General features: G+C 39.5%; 1 protein-coding gene across 1 annotated transcript; it reads right to left on the reverse strand.

The window, feature by feature from the left end:
- Positions 1 to 194: 194 nt before the first annotated feature.
- Positions 195 to 18,371, reverse strand: actn2b (actinin, alpha 2b). Its single transcript, XM_085183053.1, has 21 exons — positions 18,029 to 18,371; positions 14,123 to 14,237; positions 13,891 to 14,010; positions 13,679 to 13,765; positions 13,118 to 13,205; positions 12,746 to 12,824; positions 10,182 to 10,263; positions 9,809 to 9,894; positions 9,544 to 9,636; positions 9,030 to 9,260; positions 8,789 to 8,936; positions 8,416 to 8,566; positions 6,156 to 6,264; positions 5,295 to 5,435; positions 4,842 to 5,024; positions 4,473 to 4,607; positions 3,928 to 4,107; positions 3,665 to 3,811; positions 2,353 to 2,418; positions 2,069 to 2,227; positions 195 to 1,887 (listed from the first exon to the last, which is right to left on the reverse strand). Exons 1-21 carry the CDS (start codon positions 18,152 to 18,154, stop codon positions 1,729 to 1,731), a joined length of 2,685 nt encoding a protein of 894 aa, XP_085039179.1. The 5' UTR covers positions 18,155 to 18,371; the 3' UTR covers positions 195 to 1,728.
- Positions 18,372 to 18,425: the final 54 nt, after the last annotated feature.

Consider the following 18,425-nt stretch of genomic DNA (forward strand, 5'->3'; position numbering starts at 1 on the left):
GAACCATATTGACATACTACTTCTTCGCTTGCAGCACAACCCATACAAATTTAGGAATATCTATATCTAATTAATCCGCATCCACTAAAATTTACAGTTTGAGATTCTTGTGCAGGGACTTGTTTACATGTGGATTATGGTCTTTCCCCCCATCTGGTGACAAACATCAAAAGAAACACATTCACCATTTGAAATAAATGGCTGAATTAAAAAGTTTATTTAATGAATCCATTATCTTGGAGCACAAAGTGTAACTTACTAAACAGAGTCATACTGGAGCCAGCTGTTTTCTCTTTAAGGTGTTTTTACTACCTGAAGTTTTAGATCAATACAACAAATCCATGTCTCTGCCAAAAATAAGAACATCACCTATAGAGATCAGAGGTGTCAGAGTCAGAGCTCACAAGTTACACCAGAAATATTTTTCTTTTGAAAGGAAAGACTTGCACATGAAATCATATTGACTGGACTGGATGTATGTTCTGGCATGTTTTAGCTCAGTCTGTGTAGAGTATTCAATGATGACGTTTTTTAAAATTATTTAGAGCATCAAATAAAGACAACTTTACCAGCCTATTTTTTTTTATTATATTAGTCTCAAATCACTGTCATCACCATATTTTTAAATACTACCAATTTTTAAATTTCATGTTCAAACAGTATGGAACATGAGTATAATATTCTTGTCCCACATTTTACAATAGTTTCCTCAAATGCAATTTAAAGATAAATATGACATTGAGATCCTTTGGGGTTTTTTCAGCTTACCATGGAAAACTACTACTAATTGAAATTAATGGGAAGCTTCTGGACAAATAAAGGATTTCGATAAACACCACAGCCACAAAGTCTAGTATTGTTAGGCCATTTTTTCCATGATGGCACCACCTGTTGTATTATAGTTTATATTTATTTTCTTATATGTGCAGTTCTTGAAATTTACTGTCCATTTTTCCAGACACATGTAAGCATTAGAGTTTGTCGCTACCCAACAAATGTTTGATCTTACCATTAGTGAATACTGCACATTTAGTCTACAGTGTTTTCAGCTTTCAAAGCACTGAGCAAACCTTTACTTTTGCCTTTGTGTGGTTTTCGATTTGTCTTCTGTTGGTAGTGCATATTTTTGGCCTTTTGGGGAACACACTGTTTATTGATGGATGGCAGTAGGTCTGAAATTGCTTTTGTAAACTGCAATTCACTTGAAGCATGTCAAAATGCCTTATCAGAAGATTTTATTCCCAAAACAAGTGTACTGTGGGGAAAAATAATACAATACACAACACTGCTTGCCAAAAATGACTATTTTCTTTACAGAAAAATGACTGAAACACCACGATCCTTTTGGTGTATGACTAACTAATCTCCTTTATTTCCTTTATCTTCCAGTTTTACCTAAATTCCACGATCCTGAACCAAATCATCATACCACACAAGCAAAAAAAAATCAAATTGAATTGCTTCTAATTTCAATTTTTTCATCATTATTTCTATGTTTTGGGAAGCATCTTCTGCCAGAGAGCACAAGATGAGTACTAAAGAAACAGAACAATGCTCAGCATGAGTAATGTGTCAGAAAACTAATCAATAAAGACTTTCATTCCATTTGGTATATTTGTTCCAACTTGCATAATAGATTCCTTAACTTCACCATGAGATGGAGGGGAGGGAGGGTGGGAAAGCAGAGGAGAGGTTAATGGACGGTGGATGAAAGGTTTTCTGGTCAGGTTAAAGATCGCTCTCTCCATAGAGGGCAGTGGAGAAGGCAGTGTAGTCCAGTGCCCCGGGTGGTGCTCCATGACCAGCATAGGGTGGCATCCTCATGATGCAATACTCTGCTTGTTCAGGGGGAAGTTCTCTCCTGAGCTCCTCCACAAGTATATAAGGCTGTGGACGTGGAAAGGTAATTGCATTTCAGATTCATACTCCCATTTTCTGTTTTAATTTGTTTCTCATCTACAAAAAAGTACATCGTAAATCAGTATGACGTGGCAAATCCCTGGAAATAATGACAGGAATAGCTTATGCTAAAAATATCTGCCCATATGCCAGTAAGCCCCATACACACCTTATCAGCAGCCAGGATGCGGAAGGATGCCACAACCTGCTCGGCAGTGTCTGTATCAGCAGTCTCTCTGGTCATAAAGTCAATAAAAGACTGGAAGGAAACGATTCCCGTAGCATTGGGGTCTACCAGCATCATTATGCGAGCAAACTCCACCTCTCCCTGAAATAGGCGTGAATGAAGAATCAGAATGACTGCATGTATGTGTGACTGCATGTGTGAAAATCAAACAATTGCAGAATTTACTAATAACACAGCTGTGTCCAACCAACAGTGAAGCGCCTTACCAAGTCATATCCCATGGAGATGAGGCAGGCTCTGAAGTCATCTGTTTCCATTGCTCCATTCTTCTTCTACAAACCAGACACCAAATTTCAGAAAGTGTTGTCAGAGAAATACAGAAAAGACTGAATACCAAACATCATAAGCATTCAATATAGCCTCAACATGAATTTTATGAGACAGGCTGCTCTGCTATAAAATACGTTACAAAGAGGAAAACGGCTGTATATTTCAGTTTCCTCATCTTTTGGCTTTTTTGATAAAAGTTGAAGATTTCATGATAAAAAAAAAAAAAAGCTTAAAAGGTAATATGGCACATGCACATACTTTCACACTGAAACTGGGCGCATGGAAGTTGGAAACACAGATCCAAAGCATTCTTATCAATCACAAAAAGCTACAGCATTGTCAGTTTTGTAATGAGATTGGAATTTGTTGGGTGTATTATCCAAGCTGTTACTCCATCATGGTGAAGGGAACCAGTATGTGGCTGTACAGATGTGACTTGAATAAATTTGAGACATGCTTGAGTAAGTCATCTATCATTGAAGTTTTACTATATAAAAAAGAATCTTAACCAAATATATATATAGAAATACTTAGATATTTTAATACTTTCACAGCAAGATACCAGTAGAAATGTTTAATCTTCACCTTTAGTCCTGATCAACCTTCAGATTAAATGTAGGGGTGGCTGCAGAACATTGTACTTTGAGCTGGATGGGATTTAGCAAGTATCAGAGACAGTATTTAAAACATGGATGTAGCTTCTAGATCTTAATAGTAAAGCCAATGAGGTTTAAACCTGCTTTCTTTTTCATGCAGGTTTACAGCCAGACTTTATGGGCACAACTGCTAGCTTCAAGTAAATCACTAAAACATAATTTGTAAATTATGGTCCCCATTAGAGTGAGGAAGGAGGATAAAACGGTATGCTCATTGGTTCATCAATCACAAGTCATTAGCTAATGAGCATGCAGTGTTGCTCAGCTTCATAGAGAGATCCAATCCTCGCTCATCACATCCTGTTACAAAATACTGAGACGGCAGTGCCAGAAAACACCCAGCTTTACAGAGAGACTGCACTAACCAACATGTAAAGCTGCTGTGGCTACATCCGTGTTTAATACAGTTTATGGATGTCACAAATACAATATAAGAGTTAACACCTGGGTTTTGATGCTCATAAGCTCAAGACACATCTCTCAAAACTGGGCTACCCCCTGCTCTTCTTCTGAGCTACTGAGATTGCTTTACATCGGCCACTGGAATAGGAAGAAAATGGCTCTAGTGAAGTGAAATGGCAAAACGCTGTACCCTGTCAAAGTGGTTGAAAGACGATCTGAACTCATTCATCTGCTCCTGACTGATGCCCTTAGCATCCCGGGTCAGGATCTGGGTCTCAATCTCATTGATAGTTCGGGCGATGGTTGTGAGGAGCAGCTCCCACCCAACACGGATGTGCTGTGTTGACAGACCAGAAATGTTAACAGACTCTGGAAATCCAAGTTTATGTTGACAAACCTACTTTAAGAATCAATGTATTTTTCTATGTATATGTAGCTATAAAATTCCAGTACCTCCATGGTGTAGTTGGTGTGTTTGTTATCAAACACAAGTGACTCCTGGATTAGCTGGTGGTCTCCCTCTAACTTGTCAATATTGGGTTTATAAGCAACTATGACATGCTCGATTTGCTTCAGCTGGGTCATCTGGTCCTCCAAGGTGCCTCCTATCTCCAGGGAGCAGCGCCCTATTTCCTGTTAGGATGGTACATGCCACGAGGTCAACTCAGACCAGTTTTGATCATAAGATGGGGCTCTAAGAGCCCCATCTCATGATCAAAACTGGTCATGAGGAGGGTTTGCTTACTGAATCTGCAAAGAGCCAATTACATGTGACTGACAGTAATTTTACTCTGTATAAGAACTATGAGGTGGGTATATACATGTGTGTATAAATATATCCTGAGTAAATTTACTTTATATTATTCAGATATCATCATCATCAGGAATGAAACTGCTATTCTACTTGTCTAAGTACAATGAAGTAGAAAATAATCCTCTTCCATTTCAGACTTTATTTGATTAATGTAGAATTTGCTTATTAAGCCTGTATACTGAACCTCCATCCTGGTCTGTATCCAGGGCCCAATCAGATTAGCCTGAGCAGCAAACTGCCGTCTCAGCCTTTCGTTGGCATGCTGGCGTGCCATCTCCTCCTGGAGAGCACTATCTCTCTGAGGAACCAGCTTTTTCACCTAGAAAACATGCACAGATACACAGAACAGATACATTATTGCTGGTTGTATAAATTACATTTTTATTAAGAGATAGTGATTTGGATTGCAAACTTACTAAGTGATTGCTGACTCCTCTGTCATAAAATATCAGTATTAGTAAACAATGATAGTGTTCTCTGATGTCCACTATCTCTATGACTACCCTATAATATACTCTCTGAGTCTATAAATCAGTTTGAAAACTGTAGCTACCTTTTCCCACTTGTTGAGAAGCTCTTCAGTTGTGATAGTGCTGTAAGAGTTGATAAAGCTGGCCTTGATCCCATAGCTCTGTGAAATTTTCTGCACCTCATTGTGGATTCCCAAGATGGCCTGTCTCTCTGAATCTGCCTCGGGAAGAGTAGCTTTGAACTGCTCATGAGCTGCGATTAGACTCTGGAAAGGGAAGCAGGAGAGGAAAGTGTTGAAATTTTATGGAAATGTCAATTTTGTCCCAAGAGATAACATTATGTGCTGGGTTTTTTAGGGCGTGACAAATAGAAACATATATAGCATTTTTTTTTCAACACAACATTATATATTATGAAACCCAATCATGAGGAATCCATTAAATGGGCTTATATGAAAAACTGTAAAACTACACTGTGATCACATTATAAGCACTTAATGTCAAAGGCTGCTCTCCTCAGAATATAGTAAACTTACCTGAACCTCTTCAATAGTATGCACTATAAACATGTCCTGCAGATCCTCCATCGCTCCTTCCATCCAATTGTTGAAAGGAGCAGACCTCTTAGCAAATTCTAGGAACAACTGATCAATGGTTTCCAGCAGTTTCTCTGTGCGCTGAGAGGATTACAAAACATAACAGACATGTTTTATAAATGTTGAAATCCTAAAATTGTCACAATATCTAATCACAGCTCAGCGTTACGCTTTAGCATGACTTAAACACCCTCTCACCTGTTTTGAGAATGATGGCAGTGTGCATAACTTTCTTTGACTTGTTAACCCTAGCTCCCAAGTCTGGCTTGGTTGTCCCTCCCCTCAATGGGAGATAGTTGGAAGTAGAAGATGGAGATAAACAGCCCCCTGTTCCTGTCATTCAGACTTAATCCTTGGCCCTTTTCCCAGGCCCTCACACATTTGTGGGTCTGGAATGGCCAGCATGGCTCAGAGGAAGTGGCTAGTGGGCTTTTAGCCAGTTGCTTTCTGGATATGACATCTACATCCATATCTCTTTTATCCCCTCTACCCTTCTATTTTACCTTTCTATGCGGGGCAGGGATTTTAGAGGGGATCCAGTTATCTGTCCCCTTCAATCACTTGTCTCTTCAACACTCACATCAGTGACAGACATCTAAAATGCTTTGACTAAAATTTTAATTGAGTTGGCATTTGATGGTAGTTCAATGCGTAGAACATTAGCACACTCTTGTGGGGACTTAATATATACAAAGAACTCGAGAACATTTAAGATCTCTACAGCTATAATGGATTAATACCTAAAGCCTTTGCCATAAATCCCCTTCAGTCATACACTCACAAGTGAAATTTTGTTCTTACCTCCAGTGCCTCTCTCCTCTTCTGAGTCAGCGTTCCCAGCTTGTCCCATAAGTCACAGATGCTTTGGCAGCGCTGGTTGACAGCAGCAACATCATGGTAGTCCAACTCACTAGAAAAATAAAAATAAACTTGTTGTGCCATTTTTACTTCTGGAAAACAGAGCCCCATCCACCCACCAGCACTGGTTAGAGTTGTGGTATACAGAATATATAGTATGATATAGAGATATGTAAATCCTACTGCATGAGAAAACTGTATTAAGTTGAGGTAAAACAACAAAGAAAAGAAAATTTGAGAGCAAATAGCTATAATAAATAATAAAGAGGACTGCAAGATGACTTTAAATTAAAGTTTAACACATGAAAAAACAGAACATATTCAGCTCAGTCTTGGAAGAAAAAAGGGCTCTTGGCTTTGAACTTCAGAGCGTTTAAAACTGCTTAAATTAGTATTCAGGTTTAGGCACACATTTACAGAAAATGCACCACCAAAATCATCACAGTGTTGAGACTCTGTCACTGCTTTCCCTGGATGAACATCTGAAGCTGCACTTTTAGGTGAAATTTTAAGTGACCTCAAAGGAAAACAGTGAACAGGGTTCATGTAGCATTTTATTGAGATGTCATTCAATGGAAAAGGTCAAAATACACCATACAGTAAACTACAAGAATAAGAGTTACCTTAACCCCGGACCGCTTCAAGCTATTTGAAAAAAAGAAAAATTAAAAATGCTTTTTGTCTTTGGTAGAGTCTTGTGTGCAGTGGAGGTCCACTGTGTCCCAGTGGGGGTGGCTGAAGATGGCTGGGAGATGGTATCTCTCACGGCAGACATTATTCTGATAAACTCTGCTAGCCTCGTGTTCAGCATGTAAATGTGGCACTGTGTAATGAAGAAGCTGACGAATCACAAAGAGGTAGTGCGGCTTTGCGCCAAATGGTGTCTCATGGTATTGTGAAGCTTCCCCAGCTGAGGCATAATGGTTGGCATGTGGATATACATATAGAGGCACTGGCAGAAAGCCTTGGTCTTTGTCTTCACCTAGATGGTCATAAATAGCTGCATAGCTACTCAACTCACCAGGTTGGTAAAAGGTTCAAAAGAGAGATGTAGTGCAAAATCAAGCCCACAGATTTCCCACCCTTACTGTGCTCAAAATTTCCTTCATCACCTGCATGAAATAGAGATGAAGGAAAGCATATAACTGGGCTAGGTTGAGTTGCTCCAGAGACTGAGTAGGTTCCAGTAAATCATTATACAGAATTAGCTTCAGGTATAGAATTTACATCTGAACTCGCTGGATTATGCAAAAATGAGACAGCAGTATCATTTGTGTCAGTAGGTGAAGGAGAGAGTGAGCCAAAGAGAAGGAGAGCATGCACCTCTGTGTTAGAGACCACATCCTTAACAGGATCAGTCTCTTTCCAGCCTAGGAGGAAATAATATTTAAGGTATGTGTCCACATAATAACGTTGAAAATATGACTGCATCCCAACGCATTATGATCTCAGTGAAGTTTTAGTCTTACCTTTAACAGAAAAACAGAATTTTGGTCAATAATAATAATGTATACTTTATTAATCCCATAGGAAATTGCTTAGTCCTCTGCATTTAACCCATTCACTCAGTGAAGTGAAGCACCTACCAATCCAGGAGCAGTGTGTGGAGACAGTATCTTGATCAAGGGTATCTCAGCGTAGCTGTTCGGTGGATTTGAATCCCCGACCTTCCAATCATGGTGCAAACACTCTACCTACTGAGCTATCCCTCAATAACTGATTCATTCTCTTTTTTCCTCTGTGTTTTCAAATATAAAACAACAAATGCTCTGTATTTACATCTATCATTGTGCACTGATTGAAAAAAATCTCAGAAGTTCCCTTGAGCCACACCTTTCTCATTTATGAGTACTTAAAATCTTAACTAAGAATACCTCTAATAGCTACCTAACCTCTGCCTTGGCATGTAGTGGTTCTTAAGTGGTTAACAGTTAATTCACATGCATTTGAGATGCATGAACCATAGCTTATTTTCTGTGTGAGAGGACAGCAGTGACCTCTATTGCTTGTCACCCATAATTTAACCCAGTAATCACCGGTGGGTTGTACCGGGTCTAAAGCCAAAAAACAATGCATGTGCATTTGTGCATGAAGTGTGCATGAAAGAGAAAACAAGATTAATTTCATTGACTTTACTATTATTTCTCCTGTCCTGGATTTCGGTGATACGTGACTGCATACATCTGCTGTTGGGAGTGCATACTTTAGTTCCTGTGCAATGGCAGCAATCTGCTCCACTCTGTCCTGGTGGGCTGCCAAGTCACTCTCAAAGGCCTCGTGTTTTCGAAGCAGTGCTCTGATTTCTGTCAGTGTGGCTGTTTCGTAGTCCTTCTGGGAAAGGAACAGCTCTTTACCTGAATGTCACATAGGAAAAAGGAATACTGAAATAAATATAAGGTTCTACTAAAAACAGTCCTTATCTGGTCATTGCAGATGCAGAAATTAATAACATTTCATTTTGAGGAAATCTAAACAGTAAAATGCACTCTATATAAAGTGCTTGGCCAAGATAAACACGTGGACCTATAGACACATCAACAGCAATCAAAAAGGTAAATACACAAACTACAACTGACCGCTGGCCCAGTTCTCATGATTAGTTGCTTTTTGGCGAAACTTTTCTGCAAGGTGGTCCACCCTCTCAAGCCTACGGATCTCTGTAAGAAGCCATTCCTCGTACCCTTTCTCTGCCTGCTCCAGACCCTGCCATGCACTGGCTATGTCCTGTCAACACAATGTAATCTTTAGCGTCTGAACCACAACAGAACTGATCACAAGACTCAATCAATCATGAATGAATATGAAGTTGTGACTTACAGATACCATCTTCCCCTCAGAGGGCATAAAGGCAGGCCGGTTGCTGATGCGCAACTTGGTCTGAAGGGTGTTAAAGTTAATTTCCAGCTGGCACTTCTCCTGCACTTTCGGGGGCTTGTGCTGGCGTCTGTAGTCCCTGAAGTCCTCCAGCTTCCGTTGCATCTCTGCCATGGTCTTCTCTGGGGTCCGATTCTCCAGCCAGGGAGTGGTGCGGCGGATCCACTCCAGCAGCTGGAAAACACAAGGACAACATGGGAATAAGTGGAGTGGCAAGAGAGTGGTGATAAATAATTGATTTTTCCAGCAGATGGATCTCAGTTTGTAACATCTGTGAGATATTTGAGTAGAGAGAAAAAAAAAATTGTTTTTGAACTTTTAATTTGAACAGCCCATAATAAACAGAGGACAAACAAAAATGTACTAATACTGTACCTTAATCACTGTTATCCAAAAAGCACATCACTTTGAAAAATCTTTCATGACACAAAGTGCCATCATTATATTTAAACTTTACCTCACTGGCCAGTCTCTCATATTCCTCCATCAGTTTCTCATTCTCTTGGTTTACTCCGAGCACCTTACAGATCCTGTTGGCAGCAGTCTCCGCCTGAGAGCATGGGGACAATAATAATGTGATTAGATCAGAGAACTAAGATGGCAAGGATTTTTAATCAGTGTGCTGTGTCTAAATTAAACTGAGTATATATATATATATTTTTTATTTTTTCGATATTCTCAGAATAACATGGTGCTATTGAAAAAAAGACAGACAAAACTACCTGCTCAGCTCCAGCAAAAGCATGGTAAAAGCAGGACACATAGGTCATGATGGCTCTCTCATCGGGCTTGGGGGTGTTGATGATATCTGTGGCATGAAGAGGGATGGAAAGTCAAGGTGGCAGAAAGAATTTAAAGGAAACTACAGCTACATTGGATAATAGAAGGAGATATTTTTTTATGGTTTTCACTCCGTGCAGACATAACAAAAATGCAGTTAGATATGAAGATAATTATATGTGACAGAAATCTATGTGGTTGATATTTAGACCCCTGTGAAGGAGATTCATCCAAAACAATGGATATACATTGTTAGCACTATTACCATAAACAGGACACAAAAAACTCGTATTTTTCCACTACATAAAATATTACCCTCTGCATCCAGCATTTTTGGAATGTCCAGGTGTTTTTCTGCTATGTCAAAAGCCAGGTTCAAGTTCCCCAGAGGATCATCCTAAATAAGAACACAGAACATCACTGTACACCAGTGCCACACTTATAATACCACTGAAATCCATGCAATCAAGGCACAAAACACGTGATGGTCATATAATCTACATGCACATTTACTCGCCCTCAACTAGATCTTTCTTTGCAAAACCTTAGAAATTACATCTCTTCGTTTCCAAAGAACTTTAATACCAGTTTAATTCTTTATTTGTTGATTAGATCACATTCACAGGAAAAGTCAGTTATGTCTCAAATAAATACCATTACACATATACACATACAAATAAATACCATTTATTTATCTCCATCTGCCCTTTATTATGAATATGATTGATTTTTTTCTTTGTTTGATTAAGGAATTGCTGTTTTAGTCTGTTGCATAAGAGATGATGAAAGGGGAAGCATTTAATAATCTATAACCAGCAGATGTTTATTACTCTCTATACCTCTTCTTTTTTTAATGAAATTCTTTTAAAGAAACGCATTCCTCCTTTTTCATACACGTTACTGTGACAGGAGAATACAAGTGTTTGACAGGACAGGAGTTATGCCTTGACCCAAAAGCTGACAGTGAACCCCTCTGCTGCTGATGGGGCTGTCACTAAGAGTTCAAAGGGGTAAAGGGATCATACTATCATGCTGCTGTCCCTATCACTGTACCGCTGTTCTGCAAAGGTAGAGTGTAGGGGTGGTGCACAACATGACAGAGCCAGCTGCTCACATATCCGGTGCAAGAAAGATAGATAGATGGATTGGGTGGTAAACTGATGACATAGAGGAATGGAAATAAGGATACCTCGAGCCTTCTGTGTGTGTGTCTGTGTATGTGTCCCTGACAAGAGCTGTCTCAACAGGCTTAACAAACTCGCTCACCTGGAGCCAGATTCAAAGGTTGCCTGATGCACAATGCAACTGTCTCCAAGCAGCATGAGCAGAACTGAAAAAGTTCAGGTGTGACTGAGTGTGTGAATATGGATCTCAAAGACACAAGAAGTGTCAAAAAAAGGCTGTAGCAAGAAATAGTGTACTGAAGCATATTACTAGCCAGCATGGTTTGTTTACATTGTCCATTTGAATCATTGTATATACTTTCATTATTTTCTAATAAAAGTATCACCGTCCTTGCAGTGATTAATAAGTATCACCGTGATGTTATGAGTGTAATGCGTATAGACGTCTTCCTGACTTTTATGTGCACCGGGGGCCTCTAAATGGGGAATACGACGTGACAGCATGGACAATGGCAGAGGTAAAGCTAAGCCTGAGCTCTGCAGGGACTAAGCTCATGTTTCTGTGACTATTCAGGGTTGACTCCAAGTCAGGCCAGTCAGCTGTGTGTAGAAAAGTGAGTCCCTCTGATCACAAAATGAATGAAAAGTCACTCTTCATATCCTTCCAAGGTGGTTCCCCTGCTATACATTTACAGTAACAGGGAACATATGGCCCAAGCAAACTAAATGTTCTGATGTGAGGTCAGCTATGCTGGCTGTGATCTTTTTAAGGCTTAAAAAGGGAAGAAAAACATCTTTTTATGAACTCACACCTGGCAGTTAAAGCATGACACCTCAAATAGTCCTATAGCAGCCTTGCCCTTTCCATCTGGCTAACACAGCACCTTCTTCCAGGAGAGAAAAATTTTTTACTTGTGTATTATTGCTACTTGGCGAACAAGGGAGGGCTGTGAGCTGTGCTCTCTAACCCTCTGCAAACACGCAGCAAATAAGCAGCTCACTGAGGCCCTCACCTGAATCCTGGACATCCACTAAACCAGAACATTTAAATGAGGCATACATTTTTGCCCTAAAATGCTACACACTGATACTTTAGTCATTAAGTAGGTTTCAAATGCAGAGAAAAGTCAAGACTCTTCAGAGTGTAGAGAGGCCATATATTTCGACCATGTGGTAACCCCTTGTGAACAAGGGAGCCTTTTAAATCTAATCTGGTAATGGGCGCAGCGGGTTGCACAAAAACACAGCAATAAAATTGAAATAAAAGTTGCCGTTTTCATGCTAATTATGATGAAATTGTGTGCTAAGTAAACTGATTTGCTTAAGCATAATGAAGCATGAGGCGATACTAAATGAGTGCACTCACAATAGAGAGAAACACATTCATAAATTAAAGCCGGATTATAACCATTAGCCAAATAACACATTAATAACACAACACAGCGGACTTCCTGCAAACACCTTACATCACATTAAATCACTGACATGTAGATCTTGTCCTTTGAAATATTTCTAAGAATATCCAAAAGAGACACAACACAAAACCCCAGGATCGTTAAAACACAAATTAGTTTGTCAAACAGATGACCACTGCAAGCGAGTTATTAGCAGAGTAAATAGATCAATTGTGTAATCTTCTAATAGTAGATAAAGACTTCTTTTCCACAAAGCGGACAAAACTGTGCTTCTTATGTTTGTGGAAATCAAAGTGTTATTGTGCAAGCTTGAAACACAGCAAGCGAAACCACACAACACCTTGTTGAGCTTAGAGTAGTCGAGGAGGTCGGGTCTGTGTCTGTGAATCAGGGCGCAGAAGGCCAGGCCATCCTTCCAGCTTCACCAGTCAATACAGAGAATAAACATGTCAGGTCATAAAGATGAAATTCCTCGAGTCCAGCTCCGATATTCACCATTTAAACACTTGGTGGGAACATTTCCCTGATGCTACCCTCTATTCTCCTCTTTATATTTTGTATTACTAAAGTCAGCTACAGAAGAACTTAGTATTGATATGCTATTAGATGGACCTATTGACCTAACAACCACTACATTATGTTATAATAGATTATAGACACCTGGTTTACAAGATCTAAATTCAGTGGTCACAATACAGTGTGTCATACTCACCTGACGTGGAAGTTTTGGACATTAACATTCCTGTAGGGGGCAGTCTTTCTTTGACACCACAGTAGAAGCCCTTCCTTTGCAGATGTTTCTGAGGAGAAAATATATTTGCCATTTAAACGTGTGGTCAGCTTTCTCATTTGGCACATACTACATAAGCATTCTGTGCACTGATATATTATAAAACTTGTTTTTGTGACAAGTGAACTCCATAACAATGTTTTCATTTAGTTTGCAGGGTTTTTTGTGCACATATATATTATTACCCACCAAAGTAAAGTCAACAGAATTATGGTGGAATTTTTAGCATTTTTTAAGTGATGTTTAATTTACTCGAACATAAAATGCACTTTTATTTATAAACTGGCCAAAAACAAGCGGGAAAGATGCTGGTTTTTATTTAATAAAGTAATCCAGTCTGTTGTGTCTATCTATATGTGTAGATTAATTGTGCTTATTTGCATAGTCATATGCAAAAATGCCCATTTTACAGGAAAGGTCCTGGTATGTTGTCACATAGCTTGAAGCATCTATATGTTCCTGGACTGTGTGTGGTAATCTTACCTTCCACAGATATGTCCTGAATGGCAAAGCGGAGGATTATAGTCCAAATCATTCCAAGAGTCATCTTTACATTCCCATCCACAATCTCTGAAACAAAAAAAGTGTTATATTTAGTCTCCAGCAGATTATTTCATAAGGTAAAAATTGCTGGTTCCAACTCTTGCATCCCTAAATGGTTACGTTATATTCATACACAGGACGTGCACAGGTACCTTCGGCTCCTATTGAAACCAGTTTGACTCCTTTACTTGTGATGAAGTCCAAAGCTTTGTTAACATTTGCAATCTTATGAAACCGCATCTTCCCTCTATCTGGCTTGGGTAACCTCTCTCCTGCAAACACAATATGGTGTGCATATAACCTCAGCTAATAAGACACAGAAAGAAAGCTGACAGAAACAATAAAAAAAGGCAAGAAAATGAAAACTCTCTTTAGTGCTCCAACCTGAGATAACTTCCAGCAGCAGCATGAGTTTGAGTCCATTCCTGAAGTCCTCCTCAATGTTTTCAATTTGAACACCAGCTTTCCTCAGGTGGGAGTTACACCAAGCTGTGAAGGTCTAACAGAAAAAGGATTCCCAGCTCAATAAAAATTGGATTTGACTCAAAAACGAAAAGAAATTTACAGCAATCAGTTACATTTTCTTCACTTTTGGGGGCATTTTTGTTTAACTGACAGTTATACTCACTTCTAAAAATTTATATCACTTTTTAGTGTATTAAACTACAAGCCATTCCTCTTTACAGTAAACCTAAACAAACTGGGATCTTCACTTAGGACTATAACCAAGTCGATTGTCCATTAGTTAAACATTAGTGTTAAGTTTCAACATTTCCTACAATGGTTCCATAGCTAACACCTATCAGAACAAATGTACTCCATGTTTGGTACTCAAATACTGTAAATCAAGTTAAGACAGGCTCATTGTCTTTCGCCTATTTTTATAAAGCCTCTATCAATAGCTAGCAGCAGAGTTCATGGACGCTGAGCACTGTAAGGATGAAAGCTGGGAGCCGACCACAGAGCACATTCCAGCTGATATAAGGTGATAAATTTAGACTGCTCTGCCGTGCCTCATGATAAAAGACGGGGAAGAAGAACGTCAACATGAGTGAAAATGTCACGTGGACGCGGGACAAGTTTTCCCCTCACGTCATTTTCTGTCACTATTTTGCCACTTCGAATATGGCACGTTGATATGTTACAGCTGCATGGAGATAGCTCTATCACAGTACACGTGTGCCGTTCTTCCAGAGCACAGGCATTGCCGATGAAGTGTGGAGACAAGCCAGGAGTGAATGAATGATGGGCACATTAAAAATTCTCATTTAGAATAATTTGAAAGACATGCCACAAGGATGAGTAATGGATCTGGATGTTGTAAATATTCCCCTCTGCCACACAGAAAATATAAACATTTCAACAGCTCACTATCATTAGATAGAAATCAAGTTTCAATTTGGGCTGCCCAACTATGACAAAAGAAAAAAAAATCATTATTTATGTTGGTCAGTACTGATATCATGATCATTTAAACTCGGTTATTCGTAGACCTTGGAAAATTAAACTTTTAAAAAGTGAAGAAAATTGTCTTTTAAGTGACTGAATTTCCTAGAACTTTAATTACAATTCAGCACTCTAAATAAAGAAATATATGCAAATTGAAAGAAATCTGCCACAGTCTGGCAGAGAATGAGTTCAGGCTTTTATGGAGGGGCAGAAATGAAGGACAAGCATGTTTTGAAAGGCAATGTGGGAGCAGTATTGCAAAATGATGCGCCACAATAACAGTTTCATCTTGTTTTTTCTTCCCCAATAATTATTGGTAGACAAAATTGTGCTAAATATTTACACTTTTGCCCATCCCTAGTTTCTATGTTTAGATGTATGAATCAATGAACTAATCAACTACATGATAAAAATTGTACAAAAACAACGAGCTGTAATGTGGCATTTGCGTATGCTACACTTCCCGATAACATGTTTCAATTTTACCTTTCATCTCCATTAACAGGAGTAGAGAATGAAAGCATTTACTGATTTTATTAAAAATGAATAGTTTTCAGTGAAAAGATAAACTGGGTTGACTTTTGCACTTTTTCCTTTGAGCTTCATTTCCTTTTAAGAAAAATTGTGATTTTAGCCCATGAGAGGAAAAGATCACAGCTGATGTCTATCTGAAAAGAAGCACAGAAGAACATTTTAAATGAGCTAATTTTACATTTTTGTGACTTTACTTGCATACTTTCTAGATTTTTATGTGAATAAATAAATACTCTAGAGTGACATGGGTTAAATATTTTAGGACTTTCCAGCACTGATCCACGGACAACCTTGTACCCAGGAGGACTGCATATGCATACCCAGCCAGCCACTCAGCTTCTCGCCCCACAGGTGCTGGAGCAAAATCAGAATATTACAGGCATTAGAGTAAAGGCCATCCCCATTCCACACTGAGTGAGTCCCTCGGGTGTGTGTGTGACAATGAGCCACTGCCTTCCTTGTTAAAAAAAACTTTGTCTGCTGGTCCTGCAAATCTGGCTCTGCCACTAGTCGCAGAACCCTACTTTCCAAGCATCCCCGCCCTCTACTGCCCGGTGACGATTAAAGCTAAAAATATTTATGAATCACATCCAGTGAGGACCGACCCTGTCACTGAACTGACGGATGCCTTTGGGGGCTCACTAGGTCAGAGGCTGGCAGGCTGAGACCTGGAGGATGGAAAATAAAAGCGAACTGGATGCTTAACATTTTGGAAAGACCTAGCCACATCAGCGGATCATGGATGACTAGTTTCACTTGGTTTAACTTAGATGAAGGATATTCACTATGTGTCCGTAACATTTCATCACTTTCGCTCAATGAAACCGAGCACCCTGGCTGTGCCTACTCTGCTCTGTCATCAATCTCCTTGATGAACCCATATGAATTAGGTAATAGATTAAAAAAGGGCTCCATATAAGCAATAATATATAGCAACCACAACTAGAATTAAAATAAACTAATTGCACCATGGTATAGGAGATATATTTTGGAAAAAATTACAATAGATATCAGTAATAGTGCAATTTTGTTCCATTTTCAACAAATAGAAGCTGCAGCACAGTGTGGGTGCTAATATTGAGCGTCAAACTGGGGCACAAAGGAACAGAAAAAACCTCAAACCACCCTCCAGTGACCACTTATCAACTCAAAATTAGATAAAGAGTGGAAAAAATAGCTGTGTATATGGACTGTGGTGTTGCTGCCTGGTGTTGCTAAAAATACAGTTTTATCATCCCTGCGCAGGCCACAGGAGGTTATGAAGGGCATGGAGGAGCTGATGGACTCCAGTTGTGCAAAGAGCTGCAGTATAAGGTCCCAGCCAATTTTTAAAGCCCTAAAACCAACTGACGGTGTTGGGGGCCGAGGCTATATCGAGTCGAGTTGGTGCTGATACAATTTTTCTACGTGGTTTCTATAAACAAAAGAATTCCGCACCAAGGACACTGGATTAACCCTACTAATGCCTTTTGGTCCCGAGGTTAAAATTAGATGGAGCGTTCATTCTAGAGCGTCATCATGTGTTAGAAGCATCTGTTGACAGCTCGCATTCCTCGCGTATCAGTGGAGAGGCAGCAGTCTGGAGATCCGCTGGAAGGTACAGCTATTGTTAGCTGGTACCCACCACCGCATCCGTCCCTCAAGCCTCACGCACTGGACCCCTATCTGAGTCAGGTCTGCGGCACTTAGCGAGGACCACACCGGAGGTTAACCAATGCCACCTTAAAAAAATAAAACTAAACGTTACGTTTACCAGAGGTGGGTGAAGTAACCCCAAAGGCCACTGACTTCTTAAGAAAAATTCAAGCTACTAAGCCATCTTCTAGTTTGGTTGTATAACTTGTGTACCTCTATAACTTGCTCCAGACCCCACTGAACTATATTTTGGGTAATGTCTATCAGTGTCAAGAATAACAGCTACCTTTTTTAACTACCTTATCCCAACATCCAAGAACAAACTGTCCAGTAAAGAGATCAAAGTACTTCAGCAGCGTGACTTGTCGCGATGAACCCGCTGAACTGTGGTTTTATTTTGACAAGGTTAACCGGAAGTTTATCTCCCCGACTTGGCGCACTTAACGTCTCTCAAGACTTTTTTTTTACTGTTAGCCCAAAGTTATGAACTGTGCTACTGTGTAAAAAAAAATTTTTTTTTTACATAGAAATATAAAAAAAATTACCACAAAATCTAAAGTTACACAATTCTGGGTAAGAAAAGACCTAGCTGTTTAATTTCTCTCTATAATAATATTAGCTAACGCTCGATAGTTTTAGACTTTTTTCAGAAACAGACGATTTTTTACGTACTTTCCTCTGTTGTTGTTCCCAGGCAGGGTCTAGTAACATGTCCCTGTCCCACTCTTCCTCCTGCATCATATACTCATCCTCGTAGCCGTTATCATAGTGCACCATGGTCTCCACCTGGGTCATCATTTTGCCGATATTTTCTTTCTTTTTCTTTACGTCGAAACTCAAATGTTTTCCTTCAGACTATAGATTTAGGTCTAACTGCCGAGCACGGGAAAAAAAAAAGTTCCTCTTTTCACAGAGCTGCTCCTTCGTTTGTCTCACTCTCTCACGCTTGCCCTTGTCCTCCCGACCTGACAGACGTCTGGCCCTGGTTGCCACAGATGAACAACAGACGGTATCATTAGTATTGGTCGGTCACGTGATGCCTTCATTCCCCCCCCCCCCCCCAAAAAAA

This window comes from Neolamprologus multifasciatus, chromosome 13 (assembly GCF_963576455.1).
Source record: "Neolamprologus multifasciatus chromosome 13, fNeoMul1.2, whole genome shotgun sequence".
Taxonomy (NCBI): domain Eukaryota; kingdom Metazoa; phylum Chordata; class Actinopteri; order Cichliformes; family Cichlidae; genus Neolamprologus; species Neolamprologus multifasciatus.

Coding starts and splice junctions, on each gene's coding strand:
- actn2b (XM_085183053.1), bottom strand. CDS start 18,154: ATGATGACCCAGGTGGAGACCATGGTGCACTATGATAACGGCTACGAG. Junction 10,264..12,745: donor ACTACTCTAAGCTCAACAAG/GTGTTGTGTGGT, acceptor GTTCTTATTTAG/GATGATCCTCTGGGGAACTT. Junction 9,261..9,543: donor ATGAGAGACTGGCCAGTGAG/GTAAAGTTTAAA, acceptor TGTGTTTTCCAG/CTGCTGGAGTGGATCCGCCG.